The sequence below is a fragment of the Phaseolus vulgaris genome, chromosome 6 (genome assembly GCF_000499845.2).
Source record: "Phaseolus vulgaris cultivar G19833 chromosome 6, P. vulgaris v2.0, whole genome shotgun sequence".
NCBI lineage: Eukaryota > Viridiplantae > Streptophyta > Magnoliopsida > Fabales > Fabaceae > Phaseolus > Phaseolus vulgaris.
Window position 1 is genome coordinate 30,276,009 of NC_023754.2, and position 26,768 is coordinate 30,302,776.

General features: G+C 33.9%; 5 protein-coding genes across 5 annotated transcripts; 3 read left to right on the top strand and 2 right to left on the bottom strand.

Annotated features, from left to right (window-relative positions):
• The first annotated feature begins 5,508 nt into the window (after window positions 1-5,508).
• On the top strand, window positions 5,509-10,073 carry LOC137832813 (beta-xylosidase/alpha-L-arabinofuranosidase 1). The gene is made up of 7 exons (XM_068641165.1): window positions 5,509-6,265; window positions 7,145-7,432; window positions 7,533-7,702; window positions 7,800-7,897; window positions 8,029-8,379; window positions 8,851-9,261; window positions 9,349-10,073. Exons 1-7 carry the CDS (start codon window positions 5,828-5,830, stop codon window positions 9,918-9,920), a joined length of 2,328 nt encoding a protein of 775 aa, XP_068497266.1. The 5' UTR covers window positions 5,509-5,827; the 3' UTR covers window positions 9,921-10,073.
• Window positions 10,074-10,439: 366 nt separating this feature from the next.
• LOC137832814 (soyasaponin III rhamnosyltransferase-like) lies at window positions 10,440-11,975 on the bottom strand. The gene has a single exon (XM_068641166.1). It carries the CDS (start codon window positions 11,973-11,975, stop codon window positions 10,539-10,541), a length of 1,437 nt encoding a protein of 478 aa, XP_068497267.1. The 3' UTR covers window positions 10,440-10,538.
• Window positions 11,976-14,019: 2,044 nt separating this feature from the next.
• LOC137832815 (soyasaponin III rhamnosyltransferase-like) lies at window positions 14,020-15,745 on the bottom strand. The gene has a single exon (XM_068641167.1). The coding sequence runs from the start codon at window positions 15,513-15,515 to the stop codon at window positions 14,091-14,093; it is 1,425 nt and encodes a 474-aa protein (XP_068497268.1). The 5' UTR covers window positions 15,516-15,745; the 3' UTR covers window positions 14,020-14,090.
• A 1,895-nt stretch (window positions 15,746-17,640) lies between these two features.
• On the top strand, window positions 17,641-19,295 carry LOC137832816 (soyasaponin III rhamnosyltransferase-like). The gene has a single exon (XM_068641169.1). The coding sequence runs from the start codon at window positions 17,698-17,700 to the stop codon at window positions 19,126-19,128; it is 1,431 nt and encodes a 476-aa protein (XP_068497270.1). The 5' UTR covers window positions 17,641-17,697; the 3' UTR covers window positions 19,129-19,295.
• Window positions 19,296-23,654: 4,359 nt separating this feature from the next.
• Window positions 23,655-25,229, top strand: LOC137832817 (NAC domain-containing protein 104-like). Its single transcript, XM_068641170.1, has 3 exons — window positions 23,655-24,022; window positions 24,322-24,593; window positions 24,850-25,229. Exons 1-3 carry the CDS (start codon window positions 23,860-23,862, stop codon window positions 24,982-24,984), a joined length of 570 nt encoding a protein of 189 aa, XP_068497271.1. The 5' UTR covers window positions 23,655-23,859; the 3' UTR covers window positions 24,985-25,229.
• The last annotated feature ends 1,539 nt before the right edge of the window (window positions 25,230-26,768 follow it).

Below are 26,768 nucleotides of genomic sequence, written 5' to 3' on the forward strand. Positions count from 1 at the left end.
TTTCCAGTGTAATTGATAAACGTTTTCTTGTGGTCCAAATTTCATCCACATGCTCCAAATTACCATCATTTGCCACTTTTTCTACCATTTAACATAAAAGGAAGTGGAACAATCCAAACAGAAAATGGTTTGGTCTAAAAAGATTATTTATTAATGGTTTGAATCAATACGATAATCTAATAGAAGGTTGAAATTAAGAAACTAAATACTATACTTTTTATTGTCAGCAAGCATGAGGCACATGATTACTTTCACTGCTATCTATTAAAGAATGAGAAAAAAATCAGATTGTAGGTAGCTTTAATAGTGGTTGGAGATTTACTCTACATTAGGTCAAATTTTTTTTATAGTATACGTGAGTTTTATATAGGGTATAAATAGGTGTAAATTTCACTTTATAAGTTAGTTACTTTTTAACACAATATTAAAATCATTTTGAGTTTATCCTAACAATTATTTATTAATCTTATCAGACCACCCACTATCAAATCGTTATTGGATCATCCATAATATATAGTTTCGCACACGAGTTAATAATCTCAGCGTGAAAGATGTGTTGGAGATCTCACATTAACTAGAGATTATAACAATTCATAGTATATAAGTAGATGCAAATTTCACCTTATAATCTGATTTTATAAAATTAAATTAAACTTAAAATTCATTTTTTAACCATATTTTAATTTCAATGCATGTTTTCCCTCCCTCTCTTGTGTTTACCCAAAGAGTGTCTAAGACCTTAAATTCGAATACTGGAATCATAATACCTCGTCTACTTAGAATAAAGACAAATAAAAGGAAAGTGAGTGGAAGGATGTAGTGACAAATCAAGGAATACTCTTTCAATATATTGCCTTTTATAAAAGCATATGATGTGAAAAAAAAGATAATTATTACAACTGATCTTATTCCCAATTTATCTATTAATCATTTAAAAGTATAGACAAATGTTAGACCAAATACCACTTCAACTGGTTTGTTCTAAAACGAAATTGATGCAACAAAAGATACAACATTCTTCATTGTTGCAGGGTGTGGTACTAGTTTTTTACTATTACAGGAGGGTGAAGCATCTTAAGTTGGTATTATGGCTGCATATTATTTAACATTTCTGAGATTATTATGTTATATAGAAATGTGTCATAATGTAATAATAGTTACTACTGCTACCTCAACTCTGTTCCTGTACTTATATAATATAATATATTTGTTTTGCTGAAGAAAAAAAATCTTTGCATTCCCTTTATGTCTTTTTCTTTTCTTTTTTGGAATAAATTTTAATTTGTGCTTATGCGAATGAATGTTCATAAGCGAATCTATATTAATATGAATATTTATTGAAGATAATATATAGTTAAACAAAATAATAATTAAATTATTGAAAAAATAATGATAGATTATTAAAAAACTTAAAAGATATGTAAAATGAAAGAGAGCGAAAGAGCAATTGATTCTCTTCTCCCTTTAAAAGTAAATTTTTACATATTTTTTTGTTGGAATGATAATTTAGCACATTGGGTACAGAAGGGAGAAAACTTTACTTGCTGTTGATGAAAGAGACAATAACTTCACAGTCAAGTTACATTGCAAGCAAGTTTTAGGAAAAGAAAAGTATAATATACACAATATTTTCACTTTCTTCACTTCATTTTCTCTCTTTACATCAGACCAATTCAAACGTTGGTGTTCTTTTGTCTTTCTACTATTTTTTTTTATTATTCCCACCTAAATCCCACAAATGGGGGTGTGCAGTAATAATAATATAAAGAAAAAAGACACGAAAGGATGACATCTGTGAATTTGTGTTAGATCTTGAAAGATTGGTGTCTGAGAAGTCACACAATAATGTAAACAAGTATTAGGGTAATAAATCTAGATCTTTGTCTTCCCTCTGTTGGGTTTATTCTGTTCCTTCATTACCTTATATTTTAAACAGAGAAAAGTTGATACAATAAATTATTTAAATTTTTTAGAATGATAAGTACATATAATATATATATATATATATAAGAAGAAAGAGAAATAAAAGATGATACGACACAATAAATTAATAAAAAGAATAATTAAGTGTATGGTTTTAAGTCATAATACTATTATATTTTTTTACTATTGTTTGTGTGTGGGAAGGTAACAAGCTAGTGTTAATTGGTTGAAATTAAATTCTCTCCTTACATTTTATTTTTCTTTATTCAATTACTCGAGTTTTAGTTTTTGGTTGGAAAGACACTCAAAAGTAACAAGAAAATCATGAAATAGAAACCAATTTTTAGAAACCAAAATAATTAATTGCAATAGTAACTAAATTAGAGACCATTTTAGAAACTAAAAATAAATTTAGTTTCTAAATTAGTTTATATTATTTTCTATTATTGCTAAATAGTTTCTAAATTGGTATCTAATTAGCAACCAAGGTTTTAGAGACTAAATTTAGAAACTAAATAATTGGTATCTAAAACCTTAGTTGCTAATTAGATACCAATTTAGAAACTATTTAACAATAATAGAAAATAATAGAAACTAATTTAGAAATCAATTTTTTTTTTAGTTTCTAAAATGGTATCTATTTTAGTTTCTATTGTAACTATTTATTTTGGTCTCTAAAAATTGGTTTCTATTTCATGATTTTCTTGTAGTGTAAGTATTCGATATTTATGTATAATTAATATTGTAATAATGTATCTTTATCTTAATTGTATTGTTTATTTACAATATTTAATGAATCATTTTATTTATAGATATTAATAAAGACTATGTAATAATTAACTTTCGCATTATCTAATTTGCTTACAATTTAATCATTGTTAATACACAGTTTAGTAAATACACTTAACACTGTATCATTCAATTGGTACTTCATACCAATACAATTGAAGATCATTTTGTCCTTAAAGATACAACTATGTAAGCAATAAATGGAGAATTAATTGAATTTAAAGTCCTTACAATTTCTACTATTGTATTTTTGTTTGAAAGGGAATAGAATTGTAATGTGCAACTTTTGAGATGAAATAATAAGATTAAAAAAAGAGAGATAGAAGTGAGTTAGATGAGGTGATTATCTATGGGTAGATTGGGTTGAAGAGGAGGAAATAGAAGAGTTTTTGAGTTGAAGTAGGTAGAAGTTTGAATTGATTGGGAATGGCATATATAGTAGGTTTGTGTGAGTTGGAGAAGAGGAGGTGCTTTAGGGGGTGCCTATAGAAAAATATAATATATGCCTACTTTGACCAATTTAGGTGAATGTTTCCCTCTCTCTGTAAACCAATCACCCTGCAACACAATCTGTATTTAGGTTAAAGAGATTTCATCAAAACATAATAAATTATCCCAAAACCATAACCATGCTTTTTCTTGGTTCTTGGTGTTAACCCTTTGGGAATCACCCAAAAAAGCATATTAGTCTTTGAGTTGCTTTAGCTCATTTGACTTCTCTACCATCTATCTACCATTCATGGAACAATCATCACATCACACGAGGAGAGAGACACACAAACCCACCCAACACAGCTGTATAAAACCAATCAAATGGGATACACGAGAGGTGTCACAACTACACATACAATTTCACAACTCGTAATCATGTTTTTAACACCAAAAAATTTAATAATTAAAAAAAGTTTAAAACATCACCATTCATCATCCCTGGGAGTGTTGTGCAAGTAACTTGATTTTGTCTACCAAAGTAAATAATTAATAATAATAATAATAACAATGTTGTGAAGAAATTAAGGCCTAAAAAACCATGAACATTAGAAAAAAAGAAGAGTGGATATTCTGAACGTAGAACTCACTCTTCTCCAAGTTCGCACTTTAGAAAAAGTGTGATATATTAACACCTCTGAACAATGAAAACACACACCTCACACTATAATAAATTAATATTTTATTTTATTTTTTAATTTTAAAAAATTATTATATTATTATAAATAATATGAAATGTATGTTTTTTTTAGTGTTATTGATGGATGAGATTAATAGTTTAGTTGTGAAGTTGAGATTGGGTGGTTTACAGTGAGGATCTCAACCTCACTCAAAGTGGACCCCACACACTCTCTCTCCGTCGATAATGTTCTGCATTGCATGATAGTGGGTCCCACTCATCTGAACTTTAACGTCACGCTTTTATGAGTAGCCACTCAGAGTGGTTCACCTGTGCTCGGCTCCACCCTATCTTAACTCAAATAATGAAATTGAAGTAACTCAATTAATTAAATTGTAATATATAAATTATTGTAATTTTTTTTGGCATATTTTCAATTCTACATATGAAAAAATAAAGCTACAATTCAGAGATATGTTTTTCGATTTGAACTAATGCATAAATATTGTAAAATTTAATTTTTATTATAATGGTTTTATGAGAACCCAAGAAGCTTGGTGAATGAATTAGAGTATTAAAATATAAGAAAGAAAAATAAAGTGCGAATATGAGAAACAAACCTTCTCTTTTATCCACATGTTCATTTGTTCAAACATTTGTTCATTTGATGTAGTTTTTGCCGACATCCTAAACTAACACCATACACCCCATTTCCTCATTCAATTTATCCATCCCACTAGGCCACTACCAAAAGTACAACGTTAATTACATCTCCCAAACCAATTATTTATTTTCCTCCCACATCTTTTTTCTCTTTTTTCATAATCCATATCCCAACCATTTCAGGTTAATAACAGAAGTAAACACCCAAATTGGTTTATACAAAAAAATATTTCATTCAATATTATTTTTAAAAAACCATTTATTAATTCCTTCACATTACATAAATGGCTAAAATATTCTACATTTATAATTAAAATTTCAAATGATTGTTTGGTGACTTTGTTTCTATTCATATTTGAATTGGGTGGAGTGACTTTTTTAGAAATAAAATTAGGTATTTATTAAAAAGAGTTTGATGCATTGGAATTTGAAAGACTGTCATGATGCATGAACAAAAACACAAAGCATCTCTATGACTAATCACAGACACAAAAGAACACAAAACGATTAACCCGTTTTCTCATACTCTTTATAATTATTTGGTTCACTTATCATACATCCATGGCAGTTGGCTTTGGCCATGAAAATGACAGCACAGATGCTACTTCCATGTCCATCATGTCCAGTTGGAGAGACAACGAACCATATTCCCACATCCCATCATTAAAAATCTTTCATCCACTAAAAATATGATGAAATTATAATATAGAATAGATGCAAAGCTTGTTGATTCTCTTCTAATCTTTGCAATTAGTCTGCATAGAACTATTTGAACGAGGTTTTAAGATGTAAGCCTAAAATTTCATTGCTTTCATGAAACCCAAACAACCCCACAATACAAAGGCATCTAGCCGCCAAAGTCCTTTCACCCTTTCTCACGTGATTTACCGTAGCAGGCAATCTTGCTGCTGATGACATTATTTAGTTTATGTAAAAAAAAAAAGAACTTGTATATATATATATATATATATATATATATATATATATATATATATATATATATATATATATATATATATACCCACCCCAAGTTGTGTTTCAAAGCAAATATCAATAACTGATAGAGTTATTGAGCATTTTGTATATACATTTTTTCTTTCACTTGTTTCCTTCCCTATCCGCCAAAACCAACAAAAACTACTGCTTTCAGAGGGAGGGGCTTCCATCATCACCTCCCTCTGTATTCACCCTTCACGGGTTGCTAAAAAACAATGTGTCCTCATTATCACCATACACAATATATACCTTATTTTTATTCCTAAACAACAAGCTCACACACGCACCCTCTTTAGCGTGCTCATCCATCAACCTTTTTTTTTTGTTTTGAGTTTCCGAGGTCGCAACATGGCTTGCACCGAAAACAGACAACCGAAGGTTTCTGTTTTCCTCTGTTTCTCATTTGTGTGTGTTGTCGCTGTTTTGTTTAGTTGTGAACGGGTTTCGGGGCAAACGTCCGCTGTTTTTGCCTGCGATGTTGCCAAGAACCCGGCTTTGGCGGGTTACGGATTCTGTGACAAGTCACTCTCGGTGGAGGACAGGGTCGCCGACTTGGTGAAGAGGTTGACATTGCAAGAGAAAATCGGAAATTTGGTGAATTCTGCTGTTAACGTGAGTAGGCTTGGGATTCCCAAGTATGAGTGGTGGTCTGAGGCACTTCATGGAGTGTCCAACATTGGACCTGGGACTCACTTTTCCAGTGTCGTGCCCGGTGCAACCAGTTTTCCCATGCCCATTCTCACTGCAGCTTCTTTCAACTCTTCTCTGTTTGAAGCCATCGGAAGAGTGAGTTTTGAACTATTTCTCTCCCTCCCTCTCTCTCATGCTTTGAAGTCAGTTTTTGCCCTTTTTCTTTCTTGGGGGTGGATCACAATTCACAACGGTTCCTCAAAAAATGGGAAAGGGTGGTTTCTTTCCCTTTTTACTGAATGAGGACATCAAAAGTAGTTAACTTTAATCACCCCAGTTGGTTGTTTATCACAAAATTTGAGGGAGTTTGGTGAGGTTTTGAATGTGTAATGAAATGTCCTTTTATGGGTTCCGAGTCTTTAAAATTGTGGCACTGTGGGTACTTCTCTATTGCTTTCATAATGCTGTACACTGTACATTACTGATTTAACGAGTCAGAGGAAGAGGAAATTAAAACGCAACGAAAGAATCTATATTAGCTGTTCTTAACTTTTTAGTTATTTTAATATGCAGTTATTTACAGGTGTTTCTAGCAGTAAGGTTGAAGCTATCCCTAATTGATCAGGAGAAGTAGATGGGTGGGTAGGAGTGGTTACATTGTTTTTTTATCACTCACGACTTTTAGGTACTATCGTCTGAATAACCAATACAATAATAAATGAAACATAAATTTATGGTTAGTCTCATGTGAACCTGTAGAATTTGGATGTAGATATTTATGTGTTTTACCCCCCTTTTTCTAGCCTATTGTTGGAACTAAGGTGAGTGACAGAGAGGGTTTGATGTTGATTGTTTGCCAATGATACAGTTCAAACATTGATAACAATCTCTATTTTCAATTTTTATAGCACATAAATGGGAAATGACTAAATTGCTTTAAATAATCAAAATGTATTATAGGCGATATTTGGATACAGGATCATCTGTTTTTGTGAATTATCATTTGGTGTTTAAGTCTAATTGTGGTTATTTCAGGTAGTTTCTACGGAAGCCAGAGCAATGTACAATGTGGGGCTAGCCGGTTTGACTTATTGGTCGCCAAACATAAACATATTCAGAGATCCCAGATGGGGAAGAGGACAGGAGACACCGGGTGAAGACCCTTTGCTAAGTAGTAAATATGCATCAGGATACGTGAAAGGTCTTCAACAAACCGATGATGGAGACTCCAACAAGCTCAAGGTTGCTGCTTGTTGCAAACACTACACAGCCTATGATTTGGATAACTGGAAAGGTGTTCAGCGTTACACCTTCAATGCTGTGGTAATCTACTACATACATTGATTGAAAACTCAACAAGCTAATGTGATTTAGATGCAGAAAAATCATTTTATCACCCGTTCTTATATGTTGAATTTGTTAGGTGACTCAACAAGATTTGGATGACACATTCCAACCACCGTTTAAGAGCTGTGTGATTGATGGGAATGTAGCCAGTGTCATGTGTTCCTACAATCAGGTTAATGGAAAACCAACCTGCGCAGACCCGGACCTTCTTAAGGGGATTATTCGAGGCAAATGGAAATTAAATGGGTATCTTTAATTCCTAAATCTTATAATTTAGGTGTGGTAAATTGGTTATGTTTGTTAATGTAGTTTTTACTATGATATGAATGTGTGGTCTATGCAGATATATCGTTTCGGACTGTGACTCGGTACAAGTGCTTTTCAAAGATCAGCACTACACCAAAACTCCTGAAGAAGCTGCAGCCCAAACCATTCTGTCAGGTCAGAAAATATGAAAAGACTATATACACTTCCATATTCTCTGCTAATTTCCGGAGTATCAATAAACCATGATAGCCATTTGCACAAATTATGCAAGATACCTGTTTACTTATGTAATTTTGATTTCACAGGGTTGGATTTGGACTGTGGAGATTATCTTGGGAAATATACAGAAGGTGCAGTGAAGCAAGGGCTTGTGGATGAAGCAGCCATTAACAATGCTGCCTCCAACAACTTCGCCACATTGATGCGTCTTGGTTTCTTTGATGGTGATCCAAGCAAGCAACCTTATGGAAACCTTGGTCCCAAGGATGTATGCACTTCAGAGAACCGGGAGCTTGCCCGTGAAGCTGCAAGGCAAGGGATTGTGTTGCTTAAAAACAGTGCAGGATCTTTGCCTCTCAATGCCAAAGCCATTAAATCATTGGGAGTTATAGGGCCCAATGCTAATGCTACTAGGGTCATGATTGGAAACTATGAAGGTATCAAAATTTCCTACTCCTATAATAGCCTCATGGATATAAAGTTGGGAACTAGCCCAAATTTGGTAAACCTATTAACTGTAGGCAAAATTTATGATGGTTTGTGTTCTAGCCAAGAGTATAGGATTGATCTCTGATCTAGAACATTCAAGGTGGTCAAGGATAAGTATACCCTTTACCAGTGTGTATGAGATGATGCCTTTCTGTAGAGTGTTATCTGGTATATATGGACCAAATCCTAACCTCTCCGCTCGTGGTCATGATTATGACTTAATTGAGTGATTAAGACTAATCAATTGAAATCCCATGACTTGTGCTGTTATATTATGTTAGATACTTAGGTTGGAAAACAATTCATACATTATCAATAATCGGATCAGGTCCATGACCTTACAGTTTGTTACTGTTGTTGAACACTTTTTTATCTCTACCTTGTGCTTAACATCGCATTTGATCTATGAAATTTTGCAGGCATTCCTTGTAACTATATATCACCCTTGCAAGCCCTAACAGCCTTAGTTCCAACGAGCTATGCTCCTGGCTGTCCCAACGTGCAATGTGCGAATGCGGAGTTAGATGATGCCACACAAATAGCAGCATCTGCAGATGCAACGGTGATTATAGTGGGTGCAAGTCTTGCTATAGAGGCAGAGAGTCTTGACAGAATTAACATTCTTCTTCCAGGACAGCAAGAACTTCTAGTGAGTCAAGTTGCAAATGCATCCAAGGGACCTGTGATTCTTGTCATCATGTCTGGTGGGGGCATGGATGTGTCCTTTGCTAAATCTAATGATAAAATCACAAGCATTCTATGGGTTGGCTACCCTGGCGAAGCTGGTGGAGCTGCCATAGCAGACGTGATTTTTGGGTTTTATAATCCAAGTAAGTCATTCACGTTTTCTCTTGAATGAAAGAAATCAATCCTATAATGTTGCAACTTTGACACTGGAGGATAATTTCCTGATGCAGGTGGAAGGCTTCCCATGACATGGTATCCACAATCATATGTAAACAAGGTACCAATGACCAACATGAACATGAGGGCAGATCCTGCAACAGGCTACCCTGGTAGAACATATAGATTTTACAAAGGGGAAACTGTTTTCTCCTTTGGAGATGGATTAAGTTTCTCTAGTATTGATCATAAAATAGTTAAGGCACCACAGTTGGTGTCTGTTCCTCTCGCAGAGGATCATGAATGTCGTTCCTCAGAATGCACGTCACTTGATGTTGCTGATGAGCATTGCCAAAACTTAGCCTTTGATATCCACCTTGGGGTCAAGAACTTGGGGCAAATGAGCAGTAACCATGTAGTTTTATTGTTCTTTACTCCTCCTCATGTGCACAATGCCCCTCAGAAACACTTGTTGGCTTTTGAGAAAGTGCACTTACCAGGAAAATCAGAAACACAGGTTAGGTTCAAGGTGGATGTTTGCAAGGATTTGAGTGTCGTTGATGAGCTTGGCAACAGGAAAGTTCCACTGGGACAACATCTGCTTCATGTGGGAAACTTCAAGCATCCAATTAGTGTGAGGGTTTGAAACAAGTCTTCAAATCCTCTGCACTGTTTTTTTTTTCCTTTTCCTCGTTGGTTTCCTTAAAATGATTAAGTCAGAGGTAACTGTAACAAAATTCTCTGATTTGTATTGTCATATTGAAATTATAAATTGAAAAGGCAAATCAAGTTTTCATTAGAGTCCACATTATATGATTTGACCACGCAAAACTGGGTAAAAATCTATCTAGACATTTTTCCATTCATTAGATTATATATTCTCAAATATTTATATACTAAGATATGAGCTTCCTTTGATTGTTTATTATCATTTAATCTTGTAGTGTGTATCCATGATGCACTCCTCTTAGTTGTGCAAAATGCAGTTCTTCCTTAAATTAACTTTAATTTAGTTATTATTCCTATCAACATTTTAAAATTAAATAATTCTTCCGTGAGTCACTTGACTATTATCATTATTCTTTGCAATAACATTATTAATTTCACATTTAGACACAGGTGAAAATAAATTCAGAAATAAAAAACCTAACACTCCAACAAAAAATGCTGCTACTAACAGTTGTTCAATTGGCCCTCCTTTATTACAAGACAAAAGGCACCTCACAGAAGAGAAAATTAAGAAAATGGAAGGCACAAACACTGCTTAACTGGTGGAAGAAATCCTATATTTGTGAAGTGCAGCAATGAGATCATCAATGTAGTGATTGTGAAGTTCTTCCGAACTGAAAAGCTTCCCCATCTCCTTTGCATTCTTTCTTAAACTACTTCCCTCCTCATCCACAATTGCAAACCTCAATGTCTTGGCCACAGAGTCCCTTGTAAAGGACCCATCTTTCTCGCTCCTTGGCACCTCAATCGCCACTTTCTTTTCCTCTAGCACCCTTGAAAACAGGGCTTGGTCAAGCAAATAAGGGAGGGTCACAAGGGCATGCCCAAAATGAAGTTTTTCAATCACAGAACCAGAACCACAGTGACTCATGCATCCCCCAATTGCCCCATGAGCTAAGATCTTAAGCTGGGGTGCCCAACTCTTCCAAACAACCCCACGATCCTTCGTTCTCTCCTCAAACCCCTCTGGCAACTCAAGTACCCCCTCTTTCAGGTTCTTTAGAGCCCAAAAGAAAGGCAACCCTGAAAGCTCAATGCCATTAGCCAACTCAGTGAGGTCCTCCTGACTCAGCTTCAACTCGCTTCCAAATCCAATGTACACCACTGAAGACGACTCTTTTGCGTCCAACCACTCCTTAATTGTGACCCAGTCAGGGTTCTCATCTTCCTCTTCAGCATCTCTTATCTGCATGGATGGTGGAAGCAGCCCCACTGGAACCACAGGGACCTTGTAGTTGCCAGCAAGATAATCTAACCACTCTCCCTCAAGCTCTCTGGAGGTTCTGAGAAGAAACAAATCACAGCTGGAATATGCTTTGTTGAGATCAAAATCAGCCTTTTCCCCTGTCTCCTGGTCTCTATTGCGCTGCAATGCTCTTAAGAACTCATAAGGCCTGAGACGAAGCGTTGTGGGGAAAGGAAGCCAAGTGGGGGGGCCACATATGGTTTCGATGGAGTAATCCTTCATTTTGTCCTTGGGTGGATCAAAGAAGACTTTGTTGTAAGCAGGGGTTATATTGTAATGCGCACAGGGAATGTTGAGGCTCTTAGCTATTGGGGTGACCCAAGCAGCTGCAAAGTCGTAGAAAACCCAATCAGGCTTCGAAGTTTTGAGCAACTCAGCAACAGGGTCTTGGAGGCCCTCATAAGCCTTCTTGAGGAAGCAGTTCTTTGTGGAGGGAATGTCCATCGTGCTCTCTGCGCCTTCTGGAAGATGCTGCACGTGTGGCAAGGGTAGCCTCACCAATGTAATGAATGGTCGTAAGGTTTTGGGGGCTTTGGGAATGCGATCAATGTTTTTGGGGCTGTTTATGAAGGTGACATGATGACCCTTCTGAGCAAGAATCTTGGCCACCTCAAAGTATGGATATATGTGACCCATGGCCAGCCACGGGAGCATGGCAATGTGAAGAGGTTTCTGAATTTTGGCATTGCCATTTGCATGAGATGAAACTGGGCCAACACAATCCATCAGCACGCAGTGTGATTTCCTTTCACTTGGCTTCGATTCCAGTTTTTTCAGTGTTAACTACTTCAGAGACAACGATCATATATATACTCGACAGCTTTGAAAGAGGATGAAGATCTTTGTTAACAAATATTTACTTTCTAGACAGACAAAGATTGTGTTATATTCTTAGTTTTTCATCTTCTATTTTGTTTTCCTATGCAAAGAATAAACAAGTCAAACGGGCGCCACGCCTCTAATATAATATTATTACATCTCCTCGTGGTCACTACAAAGTTATGGACTAACATATCCTGCACGTTAACTTTTATATTATCAAATATTTTTTTCCTAAACCTTAACCCACAAAACACCAAATTTCATTTATAAAAAACAATGAATAATTTTGATTAAAAAATACATGTAGCATAAATACTGACATGGATATTGATATAACACGGACACATACATGGACACTAATATGACACGAATACGAATACGACAATATATATAATTTTTAAAGTGTAGGATACGACAATATATATAATTTTTAAAGTGTAGGATACACAAAAATACATATAATTTTTAAAGTGTAGGACACATAAAACGAATCTATATATTATATAAATTGACAATAAAGATGTATATACATAAATATGTTTTAATTTTTTTTTCAAAAATAAAAAGATGTTTCATTGGTTCAAAATGAGTTATTTTTTATTTTTATAATTGTAACAAAACTTTATACAATAAATTTAAATTTTTTAAAATTAATATATTTTTTTAAATAGTCTTAAACCCATATTAGAATTATATTAAATCAAAATGTATGGGGTTGTGGTTGAGTTTTAAAACTGCAGACCATGCGTATGCGTAAATTATTTGTATAAAACATTATCACATGAAAAACGTGTGTTAGGAGATACTTGCAGGCTGTTATTTTATTTTCATATATTCCATTTTATAACAGTGGAAAGAAACAAATTAAAAAATAAGTAGAAATAAAATTAAATGTTAGAGTGTTTCACCTAATGTCATAAAAAAATGGATATCTCAACATTAGGTATTACTTAACTATACTTTTTATTTTATCAGTTTCTAAATGCATTACACTATATGATATTATAATAATTTCTACACTTTATTTTTTACTCATGAATTTATGTACACTTGAACTTTGCAATAATTTTATATACTTTATTTTATTTAATGTGACATTTTTAATTATGGCTATCAGTATAATAAATTTCATATACATGTGACATGCACTTGTATGGAAACTTGCACAAAAGGTTCAATCATAAAACTTTGATTATATCCATATGAATGTTAGAGATATACTTATATAGAAATTTGTACAAGAGAAATTAAGATAATGAAAATAGACAAAGAAAATTAAACATATAAGTAAAAAAATAAATTTGAAGTTTAGTTATTTAATAAAGTACAATTGAAAAAAGATATTTTTAAAATTATGTAATTTAATGATAATAAAAAGTATAACGAGTGTCTTTATTTTTTAAAATTATTATTTTCTATATTTTCTTTCAACTAAGCATAAGAAAAGTATCATAATAATGGCATCTGAGCTTAAAATTACTACCATTGTCTTATAATTGTAAGACTATAGTATAGTATTGATATCTTATTTTGATTTGTTTTTATTTTATTTTATTTTTATATTTTTATTTTATTTCAATATATATGTTATCTTTCTTTATTTTATTTTTTTATATTTTAATTTTATTTGTTTTTTATTTTACTTTTAGAGTTATTGTATTTTGGAAAATATTTTCTAATTATGTTTATGAGATATTATAAATTTTATTTTTTTATTTTTTTTCCTCAAAATTTATTTTCTATTTTATTCAATAAATAACTTGAACTTTGCCTATTTGGTTCATTCATTTCTTCGCATCATTTCCTCAAAAATCACAAAATTAACAAAAATAATAATTAAAACTCAAATAAACTCAATTATATAAATATTAATTAAAATAATAGATTTATTTATTATTATAGTTTAATAATTCACTATTAAAATTATTGAGTCTTGAACACGTTCAGGTCAATGGCTGAACTAAAGAACTAGTTTATTTCAAAAACAAAAAAAAAGAGGTATGAAATACATATCCATTTTTAATTACTATTTTGAAGGGAAAGAATGAAATGTTGAATGTATTGGTTTTGGAAGTGTTTGTTGCTAAATTTCTTGCCCAATTCTTTAGCATTTTCTCTGTAAGCACTTCCCTCCTCCTCCACCATTGCCAATCTCACTGCCTTGCTCACGGAGCTCCTTCTGAACGATCCATCTTCCGGGTTCCTCGGAATCTCGATTCCCACTTTCTTCTCTTCCATCACCCTTGAATACAATGCTTGGTCTAGTAAGAACGGCAACATCACAAGGACGTGTCCAAAGTAGAGATTTTCGATCATTGAACCAGAACCACAGTGAGTCAAGCAACCTCCAATGGAGTCATGAGCCAAAATCTTAGCCTGGGGTGCCCATGTTTTCCACACAACCCCACAATCTTTGATCCGATCCTCAAACCCATCTGGCAGCAACTCAACTGACCCCTTCCTCAGAACCCAGAAGAAAGGCAAACCAGAAAGCTCAATGCCAAGAGCCAGTTCATTGAGATTTTCTTGGCTCAGTTTCACCTCACTCCCAAATGCAATGTACACCACTGATGATGCTTTCTGTGTGTCTAACCACGCCTTGATTTGAACCCAATCAGGGTTATTGTCTTCCTCTTCAGAATCCATCACTTGCACTGGTGGAAGCAGCCCCACAGGAACCACAGGCTTGTGGTAAAACTCACCAAGATAATCCAACCACTCTGGCTCAAGATCTCTGCAGCTTCTGATCACAAACATGTCACAGCCAGAATTTGCTTCATTCAAATCAAAAACAGGTGAGGCGCCAGTCTCGTTAACTTTGACATCTTCTAACAACTTCCTCACCTCATATGGTCTCAGGCCAATATTTGTAGGGAAAGGAACCCACTTGGGAGGGCCATAGTAATCTTCAGGGTTTGTTCTGGAGGCAGCAGCATCACCAAGTTGTTGTTTTGGTGTGTCAAAGAAGCATATGCTCCAGGCAGGGCAGGGACTGAAATAGGCACAGGGAATGTGGAGGCTTTTGGCCAGTTGTGGGATCCAACTGGCTGCAAAATCATAGAAAACCCAATCAGGGTTTGAAGTTTTGAGGATTTGAGTCATAGGTTGTTGGAGAGCATCATAGGCTAATTTGAGGTAATAGAGTTTGTTGGAAGGAATGTCCATTGTGGAGTCAGCATCTTGTGGGAGATTGTTTTGGTCGATGTGGGGCGATAAGGGCAATTTGGTTAGCTTGAGAAATGGTGATAAGGTTTGAGGGAGTTTAGGTAAGCGATCTATTATCTTGGGGGTGGAAACGAGAGTGGCATAGTGACCCTTTTGTGCAAGGATCTTGGAAACCTCGAAGCAGGGGAATACGTGGCCCATGGCTAGCCATGGGAACATCACAACATGAAGAGGCTTATCAGTTTTAGCATTGGATGAATCTGAAACTGAGTGATCCATCTGCAACCCTTTTTCTGTACAAGGAAGAGATGGTATCTGCGTTCTGTTTTATATAAGCAAAAACGAATCTAATAGGAACCACCACACAGAAATGAATATAAACAGTGGTGACATGAGAAACACGCAGCTTTTATTTTATTCCCCTTAATGTTATAATAAAATGTAGAGATTCATTCTTCCCACAAAAAATGCATAGTCTTATAATATCGCGCATCTTATTTTCAGATCCAAATGACTTGTTCTTTATGAGTTATAGAACATGCACACACAATAAAAAACTAACAAATGAAGACGAAATGTTATTTTTCAGGCTATCAAAACTGCAAAGTCCCTTTTGAAAACTGGTGAATGTGGGATTTTTTTTTCGTGGTTGGATAATGGTTTCATATAAACTCTATTAAAGTCATACAAGCTTTTCTGTGAAGATAAAGTGGATGGGTGAGTTAAAACAGACGTTGAATGATGTAATCGATATCTTGAGGTAAACTTGGAGGGATTGATAACAACTCAAGGACTTTAAAGAAGGCTTCTTCTTCCTGCACCCCTACAATTTTGTAAATCTCAAAACTGACATTCACCTTGTTTCGAAAGCAACTTGTTGATTTCTGGATTGCTGAATCTGGAAGTCTAATTTTTGTTACGGATTGATGGATCCGGAAGATTACCGGATTAATCAATCCAGAATATTTATAGATTTTATAATCTGTAATGTAAAAAAATAAATGCTAATTTCCCATTCTGTAAAATTACCAAATTGCATTGTCCGGAAGAAGAAAGAGTAGTGTGGATATTATGTGTATTTTGGGGTTTTTAAAAAATAATAGGAATATTATTGTCTTTGCATTACATTGTGGGTGCAGCCTTTAAAGAAACCTATCTTTTCTTTTTCATTTTGCCAAATTTGGGCCTAATGTTTCTTATACTTCTTGGGAAGTTGTTTTAGAAAATTTCTTAAACTGAGAATGAATCGGTACGACTCAGAGAACTCCTCTTACCATTTTAGGAATCAGAAAAAGAAGTCATTAAAAGCTTACATAGATGGAATAAGTGAACGAAGCAAAAGAAAAAGGATCATGATACTCAGAATCCACATTTTTCATCCAACCACGTTACAATATTAAATATTATGAATTAGTTAAATCAAAACTATAAATTAATTTATGAGTAGTTCTAAAATTAACACTTAAAAACATTTTTTTATAATAAAAAAAATGCTATTTTCATAAATATAAATACACTATAGTCAAATGTTTAGCCAGCTTGATTTTATTTTATTTTATCAAAAAATTATTATAAGCATTTCAAAATAAAAAACTCTATAACAAAATCGTTAAGCATTTCAAAATAAAAAACTCTATAACAAAATTTAGAGATAAAAAATAATTTTTCACTATATTAACTACATTATATACTAATTTAGAGATTAAAAAATTATAAAATTTCTATTATTAATAAAAATTTATAAAATAGTTTTTAAATTTGTATTTAAATTAATTTTAATGATTAATATTTTAGATTTTAAATTAGTAAGTAACTAATGATTAACTACTTATTTAAAAAATTATTTTATAAATTTTTATTAATAATAAAAAATACTTTATTATATATCAATAGTTTAATTTATAAAATGATTTTTAATTTAATTAAATAATAATTAATTATTTGAATATTTAAAATTTGTTTTTATTTAATAATTTTATGGAAAAAAAATCATATACCACAATCAAAACAATATTGCACTTAGCTGTATTACACAAGTAAAAATGACTAAATCCATAAGATCATAATTATTTTTACATTGTCATAATAATAGGCATGTGTTTTTCTCGGGTCCAGAAAAACATAATTAAACATAAAATTGAGCAAAACAAGGAATAACTTTTAAAAATAACTTTTTAATAATAATATTTTTTAAAAAACAAACCAAGATCCGTGAAGGATGGGAATGAGTTTATACTTAACAACTTAATTTCATTATGGATCACACCATCCTTCTTTTATACTTCTATTTAGGATATTATTATTTTATTTCAAAATTAAGTTTAAATTAATTTTGAAACCTACCTATGTAGCGGAGTAGCGGACACGACACGCGGAGTAGCGGACACGTGTCCCTGTAGGTGTATATATATATGTATGTAGATAGATATGTTTGAAGTTGAGAAGAGAAAGAGTGATAGTGATGGATTGTGTCCCTGTAGTTTCCTCAAATGGCAAGAATAAGGTTGAGAAGCCTCTGCACATTGCAATGCTCCCATGGCTTGCAGCAGGTCACGTAAATCCTTATTCGGAGCTGGCAAAGATTCTGGCGCAAAAGGGTCACTTTGTCACCTTCATAAGCACTCCCAAAAACATCGATCGCATGCCCAAAATCCCCCAACCCTTACAACCATTCATCAAACTGGTGAGATTACCCTTACCACAAACTGAGCATCTCCCAGAAGGTGCAGAAAGCACAATGGACATTCCCAAATCAAAGATCTGTCACCTCAAGTTAGCCTACGAAGGTCTCCAAGATCCTGTGTTGGAGTTGCTCAAAACTTCAAGACCCGATTGGGTTTTCTATGATTTTGCAACTGAGTGGTTACCAGAAATAGCCAAGAGCCTCAGCATTCCCTGTGCGCATTACAACTTAACCGCAGCCTGGAACAAAGTCTTCTACGATCCACCCAAAGAAGCACGCACCTCAAGTTTCAATATTCAAGACATGTGTAACCCAAAGTGGCTTCCTTTTCAAACAACCCTTCATCTCAGGCCTTACGAGATCATAAGGGCAATGCGCTCTCGCAGAGATGACGACACCGGTCGCTGCGCCAGTTTCGATCTTGCAAAGGTTTATTCCAGCTGTGACATGTTTCTTCTGAGGACAAGCAGAGAACTCGAAGGAGAATGGTTGGATTATCTCTCTCAGAGGTACGACATGCCCGTGATTCCGGTGGGTTTGGTTCCACCGTCGATACAGATAAAGGATGTTGGAGAGGAAGACGAAAACCCCGACTGGCTCAGAATCAAGGAGTGGTTGGACTCGCAAGAGTGCTCCTCAGTGGTGTACATTGCTTTCGGGAGCGAGTTGAAGCTGAGTCAGGAGGACGTTACCGAGTTGGCTCATGGCATTGAGATTTCGAAGCTCCCTTTCTTTTGGGCTTTTAGGAACATGAAAGAGGATTCATTGGAGTTGCCAGAGGGGTTTGAGGAGAGAACAGAAGATCGTGGGTTTGTTTGGAAGAGTTGGGCACCCCAGAGTAAGATCTTGGGGCATGCAGCCATTGGGGGGTGCGTCACTCACTGTGGCACCAACTCTCTTGTTGAAATGCTTAACTTTGGTCATGTTCTTGTGACTCTTCCGTATTTGCTAGACCAAGCTCTGTTTTCAAGGGTGTTGGAAGAAAAGAAGGTGGCAATCGAGGTGGCGAGGAGCGAGGAAGATGGGTCCTTCACGAGGGAATCTGTGGCTAAGACATTGAGGTTGGCAGTTGTGGAGGAAGAAGGGAGTAGTTACAGGAAGAACGCCAAAGAAATGGGAAAGGTTTTCAGTTGCAGAGATCTTCAGAATCAGTACATCGATGACTGCATTCTTGCTCTTCAGAACTACAATGCTCCTTCCAACACTTAATCCACTCACTTTCTTCTCTGCTTTTCTCTTAATGCTTTTATTTCAATTCTCAGCAAACCAGAAGAAGGAGAAATCATCACATGCTTGTATTTTAGAACTTTCTCTTGTGTTTGCATGCTGTATTCAATGTTTTCAAGTTTAAATAAAAACTGAAATTTAGTAGACAATGTAGTTTATAAGATAGAAGGTTGATCGGTTGCGTTAATGAAATCCTTTTTTACATTGTGAAGGTCATGCAAGACACCGTAAAATCAATAGAACCTGCATATATATAAATCCTGATAGAAAATGTTAAATTTCATCGACTTGAGAGAGGTCTGTGGTGGTTCATTCAGTCAAAATCTGAGAAACTTTAATTTATTGAGTATTTTTTGGTTAGGGTTTTTCTTAAGCGGTGAAGGACAGCTGTTAGCAGCATAACTCAACTCCATAAAACTGGTTATTAATAAAACTGGTTATTAAAGTTTGCACTCACTTATTGTATGCTCAACTCCATAAAACTGGTTATTAATAAAACTGGTTATTAAAGTTTGCACTCACTTATATACAATAAAATGTCCTAATCTCTAGTTAATGTGAGATCTCAAACCAATATAATTAAATTTTGAAATATATATATATATATATATATATAAAAGTTAATTTTAATTTATAAAAACTATTTCATTTTATTTACCCATACTCACTCTTAATATATGCAACAAAATTAACTATTTCATTTTATTTAGCCAAACTCACTCATAATTATGGTGACATCTGTTAGGGGTGAAACAAAATTAACACATTCACGAGCACCTCGCGCTACTATTATATTCCCTTAACTAATATTTTAACTATTTACTTCTGAAATCAACTTTGTCATATGTGCACTGACACAAAGGAAAGAAAAATTATCATATATATATATTACTCTTTTAATAATAAAATATTATATTTAACTAATAAAAAAACAATTTTGAAATAAAATAATAATATCATAAATAGAAGTAGAACGTTGGTGAGATCCTAATGAAATTAAGTTGTGAGTAATTATTATAAAAATAATAATTATATAATTAAATAAATAATTAGTTATAGTAACTAAATTAAGCACATTTTAGAATAATTAGCCCCTTAAATTTTTGTATTGTATTAGATGACAAAGTTTTCAAACTTGAAAACCTTTCATGTAAACATATATAGCTTAACTTGTCATATGAACTGTAATTTGACATTTGGCCATGCATTCTTTTGACAAAACTATTTCAAATTATTCACTTATACCCTTGTCAATCAAATCAAACTCTTCAATTCATTTTCTCAACTCAATGATGTATCTTTTGATGTTTTGACGCATGAAATGTTTCTTTTGTTCATTGCACTAGTTAATCTCATTCAGATAAATCATTCTCAAATATTATCACTTCAACTTATTATGAGACTTTCAAATGTATTCTTTAACTCTTCTCTTTAAGTTTCCTAATTTATCATCTCTATGATAACTGATAATTGTTGATTTCAAATTGATTATCTTTGATTAGATTCAGCAGTACTTTTCTTAGTTTCGCAAAATTTTAGCAACCAAATAGATTTACTTTTCTTGGATATTCTATTAGTTCCACTTTGTTAAATCATCATTGTTCCATGAACTAAAAATAAACTTCCTCTCTCACGGATTCTCGACTTCTCGATCTTCTATTTTAGATTTAGATTTTTTACTACACTATTCACTTATTTATATTTGAATTTAGAGATCTTCTATTTTAGATTTGAATTTTCGACTACATTGTTCACTGATTTAAATTTAAATTTGGACACTAGTTATGGGTTGGATCAATGGAAACTATTGATCTTTGATCTCGATATCAGTTCTCGGATAGATGGATGTACTTGCGAAGGACTATGATGATAAAGTCAAAATTAATTAGAGTTAATTTTCAAGTAAAATTCACTCTACTTACCTTTGATCACCTATTTATGATAACTTAAGACCTAATTGAACTTTTTCTCTTTTAACCTAATATTTATTAAACATACTACCCGTGTTTTGACCTATGTAGACTTTGTTATAATATTTTACTATTTAATTATTTATTTATTTTTTATTCAATTATTTAGTATAGTGGTAAGTATTTCGGTCTGTCACCCGGATGATCCCCGGCAAAACTCATCTCTTTCACCCTCAATACATAAAGATTGAACCTCTAACCTCGTATTTATCCTAATTTTCTAAGACCATTCTCCTTTACTCCAAAAATTTTAATATGAAATATTACTGAAATTAGACATTTATCTACTTTGTCACAACCTCTCGACCTTTTAACATTTTCGACCATTAGAGAATCATCCTTCATCTTTTGACTTTGTCGAACGACGGCGAAGTACTCCATGACCAATTTGTCAATGTAACAGGCTAGTTGCTAACAGCGACAATGAGTAATTGCTTTATAATTCATTTGCTTCTATCCTCTGATGTCGACCAAGGCCAACAAAAAGAAATGGATAATGGATAAAATCGTCAGAAAGCAAAATTTGCCTAACTTAGACCCACCACTGAGTTATCGTAATATCAGCCTCCTATAAGATAAAAAGAGACAAGAGATGAAGAGATGACATATTGGGATTATTTAGATGCTTAAATTATCTCAAAAGTCACCAAATAATTACTTCAGGATATAGCAGGTACGTGGAAATGTACCAACACTGTACAACACAGTGAGTGCTCCAACAATGAGTGATTAAAAATAAGCATCTCATGTTTTTACTTGATGCACTCTTGTGCGTGTGTGACCAAGGAGGAGCATCTTAGAATTTCTCAATGAATCTAACTAGTTGCAACTAATCTGTAGTTTTCTTTGCCAAGGGCAGCACGCAGGAAAGGCAGAAGAATGGTATGTGCTTTCTATTCCCTTGTTCTTGTTTCATAGTACAAGTCTTTTTCTCACAATAACCCCACCACAGAAAATGCAGTCTGTATATTGATAATTTTCTCAAGATATTTCCTCTCAATAAAAGATAAAAAAACCTCACAAATTTAGAATTGTGACGTACTGTAACCTCAGTTGTTTCACTAGTGTTTCTTTCCTCTGTCCCCATTGAAGGAAAAGTTGAAAGAACAATTAAGGGTGGGTATGAGAAATTTCTTTGTGGAAGAAGCACTGACAACCAATAAGATGGCAAGGGTGAATACCAAGGTAATGAGCATGAAGAAAGAACTAGTTCATAAATTTAGGAATGTTGCTCACTGGGCCTTATATGGATGGAATTCACCTTTTACATGGAAAGATGTTACTCAACTCTTGGTCCACTAGAGCCCATAAATGGGGATGGATGGCTTGCAGAAAAGATAGAGTACGATAGTGCTTCCACTTCCACACAGTGTAATATGTTCTTCCCAACACACTAGGATCTTTTTTTTTTGGTGACATAAACCTTATCCAAAATATGTACCAGTATTGTTTGAGTCTAATACCAACACCTTCTGAATCAGATTAATGTTATCATGATATGGTAGGAGAATTTGAATACAGAACTAATTGTTTCGGTTGTTGATAACTAGTTTGGTTAAGTACTGTTGGTACCAACCTTATATAGGGCATATGTCTACTTCAGTGCCAGCTCAATTGATGCCAGTGCAGGAAGAAAGCTACTTAGGTACCCTTTCATGGCCTTCATCACCATCTCTTCCTATTTATGAACCACAATTATGCAGTTAAGGTATAACGACTTATAAGAAAGACACCGTACAAACTAGTACTGTAAAATGTAAAAATCTTTCAGATTTAACTCTCAGTATGGTACTATCAAAGCTAAAAAGGATTAGTCCTCAAACAAAACAATGATGTCTCCTTTAAGGTATTGAATAAATATTAGTGCCGAAGTTCTAAATCAGAAAAGATATTGGAAAAATATAATTAATTAATGTTGGGATGAGTTTATAAGCAAGGTGGTTCATGGTTAGTGTAGTTTACGTACTTTTTTCTTTCCTTAATAATTGGTTAATCATATAAATAATGTTGTGTTGGAGAGTTTACGAATTTGTGAGTTAGTTAAACTCCACCTTGGAAAGAAATAATTGATTGGTTTGGTTGACGTGGGATGTATGTGCAGTTCCCACTGTGCTACTCCTACTAATTTCATTCATTACATAGCTAGGCAGAAGCATATGGGTTGAGAGTGAAACAAAAAGTTTTAATCTAAAATCTAAAAACATTCTTTAATTGCTGATAATTATGAAACATATAAAGATACACTGCAAGAGGTGGGTCACTATAGTTCAATTGGCCTAAGACCAAACCCATCTTAATGTATGCGACGCGTACAACTGCAGGTGGATGACGTCAGCATGAAGTGTGATCATCACCACACCATCAAAATCTCACTTATTATAATAATATAATTATTTTCTTAAATACAGATATTTACATATCTTAGCTTATGTCGTAATCTTGTGCCACGCAACACTCTGTCCCTCCGGCACACTTATGTAAATCCCGTTTGTTGAGCAAATATATATATATATATATACCAGTCACGTTCACTTTTCTGCCACATTGCTGCTGGGACTTGAGTGGTACCTTGCCAAAAAGAATAATGAATTATTTGATGAAATGTATCTGTGTTTGTACGTGATAAACGCCATCTTCAATTTCACGTCAGACCCTGCTATATATAATCTATCCCTTCATTAATTCCTAGCTACCTTCTCTCTTTGAGCTTTAAATTCATCCTCCTCTGCATCTTCTTGCTTCAATGGGAGACACCAATGTCAACCTTCCACCAGGCTTTCGATTCTATCCCACAGATGAAGAGCTTGTAGTCCATTTCCTTCACAGAAAAGCCTCACTTTTGCCTTGCCACCCTGATGTCATCCCTGATCTTGAGGTCTACCAATATGATCCATGGGAACTTGATGGTACCGTTACTTCCTTTGCTTCCAAACTTTCAACACACCTCTTTCTTTCCATGCCATCTTCCACTGTTTTCACACATAATATATTGTAACTCTGGAGTCATGTTGCATGTAAGAGTCAATAGAACTTGATTCTTTGCTATATAAAGATCAGGTTGAACTTGGATCATTTTATCTTATACCTGTGATTCAAAGTAGATGCCAAACTATGCATATATAGTTAGCTAGGATGTTGGACTTTGGTTAATGAGGTATAAATATACTGTATGTATGCATATTAATTAATTTTGGGACGTGTTCAGGTAGAGCTTTGGCAGAGGGAAACCAATGGTACTACTACAGCAGAAGGACACCAAATAGGGTCACTGGCAATGGGTATTGGAAACCAACGGGAATGGAAGAGCCAGTCGTTTCAAGCTCAAACAGCAAGAGAGTTGGCATGAAGAAATATTTTGTGTTTCATGTAGGAGAAGCTGCTACTGGTATCAAAACCAATTGGATAATGCAAGAATATCGTCTATCAGATTCTGCTTCCTCTACCAGATCATCCAAAAGAAAACCTCAACCAAAAGCAGTCAGTACACTTTCATATACACTTATCACATGCATATATACGTATACATATGTACACACAAACATACCAAAACAAAATAATCTGATTACAGCATATTTAAATAGTTAAAATTTTAAAAAAATGTAACTTGTTTAAGTAATCATGATGAGTTTTCACTTATGACAGTCTTGCATATGTATACAACATGGAAAACTACTGTGCAACAGTTTGATTTGATTGGTGATTTTATTTTTCCTGTTGTGTTTGATTAATTCAGGATTACAATAAATGGGTGATATGTCGTGTTTATGAGCGTAATGGAGAGGATGACAATGGAACAGAGCTCTCATGTTTGGATGAAGTATTCTTGTCATTGGATGATGATCTTGATGAAATAAGCTTACCAAATTAGCTGACAATGCAAGTGATCTAGCAAAGTAGCTAGCCGCAGTATAATAAATTAAAATAATGGTTGCTTGTAATGGTTGATGTTATTTAGCAGCTCTAGTGTAGGTGGCATTGTAATCACATTTTCATAGCAGCTCTTCAAGTGGGGCACTATGTAAAATATTCGTCTCATCTCATGCCCAAACAATATTACTATGTACTATGACGTTATGCTTTTAAAGATCCCACTCACTCATGGACCTTGCTATAGCCCCTTTCACTATTTTTTGCCCTTTCTTCTGTATAAGGACACTTGGACAATTCTCAGCACACCGTCCACTCTCAGCTATTAAAATGCTTCACTAACCCTGCAAATCCGGAACCATCATAATAATCAAAAGCAAAGAACAAGAGATCCAAAAAAGTTACTATCATATTCATTTTATTGTTTGATCAAATTACATGCAAAGAAAAGTGTGTTTTCAAATTGTTAAACCAGATTAGCATAAACAGCAGACGGTAGTGGGTAACTAGAGACAAATATAAACTTAGAAGAATAGTGAATATTTCCAAAAAATATTTATGGAAAGATATGAGATGGCAAGTAATTTATCTGACTCACATGGAAGAATGGATGAGAGAAGACATTGATGAAACGTGAGAAGAGGAAGAGGAACGTGGAGCCCAAAGAGCACTCTAAGGGAAGTTTGGAACTGAGCATTGAGCAATAAACTTGGAAGTTGTGTAGCTTTTGGGAAGTTTGTTTGATGGTATTTGGTAGCTAGTTGTCTTGGTTCACAGTGCTAAAGAAGGATTTCCCTTTTCTTGTTTTACTTTTCTTGCATTATATGGGTGCCTGCTTAGGGAAGCACCAAGTCATGTGTGATGCAAGCACTACCACTACCACTCTTTCATGCCCCAGCACCACCACTATATTACATATATATTTATCCATTATCTTCCTCAAAATATCAACATATATAGTTAAACCAATGCCATAATCAAATATGAAGAATATCAATAATAAAGATTAAAAAAAACTATTAAAAAAATATTTTTTTATGAAAATTTACATAAGAAAACATCTCTTCTAGCCTATATCCAGTGCAAAAGATGAGATAATTATGAGGGTGGGCATTGAAATTTAATCACAAAGCTGAGTGTAGATTAGGTGAAGAAGGGATAAAAAACGGATCAGTCTAAAGAAATGGGGTGCTTATCTTTATCATCAGCATCCAATCTTTTATCTATCTATTCTCAAATATAATACATTAATTCTAATATTACCATTCACATGATATGACACCATTATTGAAACTAGTGAAAAATTTGGGCCACAGAATTAAACCAAATCCTTTATAAAATTTCTACTTTCATTTCTTTTTCGAAGCATTATTCAATTTCTTACTTCGGATGAGATTTAAATATGTATTTAAGTCAACTTTTATAAAATTGAACCTAAATTAAAAAAAAAAAAAAAAACATAAGAGTCTATCTTAAAAATGATTGAATGTATCAAAACACTTGCTATTTCAGATTATTCACCTATGTTCAATCTAATGTAAGTAAAATATTTTGAAGATATCTACACCAACTAGTACTATAGTTAAAGAAAAATGTATAAGTAAAGAGCAATCTTTAACTTCAGGTAGTTTCGTATTGCAAGATTGAATTTATCTAAAATCAAAAGTTTTGGAACAAACATAATAAAAAGGATAATATTTTGGATATTGGATATTAAAGAGATTCTTGAACAAATTTTAAAATTGTGGTATTGTCCCATCTAAAGAGCATGCTGTGGTTTGACCT

Coding starts and splice junctions, on each gene's coding strand:
- LOC137832813 (XM_068641165.1), top strand. CDS start 5,828: ATGGCTTGCACCGAAAACAGACAACCGAAGGTTTCTGTTTTCCTCTGT. Junction 6,266..7,144: donor TGTTTGAAGCCATCGGAAGA/GTGAGTTTTGAA, acceptor TGGTTATTTCAG/GTAGTTTCTACGGAAGCCAG. Junction 9,262..9,348: donor TTTTGGGTTTTATAATCCAA/GTAAGTCATTCA, acceptor TTCCTGATGCAG/GTGGAAGGCTTCCCATGACA.
- LOC137832814 (XM_068641166.1), bottom strand. CDS start 11,975: ATGGATTGTGTTGGCCCAGTTTCATCTCATGCAAATGGCAATGCCAAA.
- LOC137832815 (XM_068641167.1), bottom strand. CDS start 15,515: ATGGATCACTCAGTTTCAGATTCATCCAATGCTAAAACTGATAAGCCT.
- LOC137832816 (XM_068641169.1), top strand. CDS start 17,698: ATGGATTGTGTCCCTGTAGTTTCCTCAAATGGCAAGAATAAGGTTGAG.
- LOC137832817 (XM_068641170.1), top strand. CDS start 23,860: ATGGGAGACACCAATGTCAACCTTCCACCAGGCTTTCGATTCTATCCC. Junction 24,023..24,321: donor TGATCCATGGGAACTTGATG/GTACCGTTACTT, acceptor GGACGTGTTCAG/GTAGAGCTTTGGCAGAGGGA. Junction 24,594..24,849: donor GAAAACCTCAACCAAAAGCA/GTCAGTACACTT, acceptor TGATTAATTCAG/GATTACAATAAATGGGTGAT.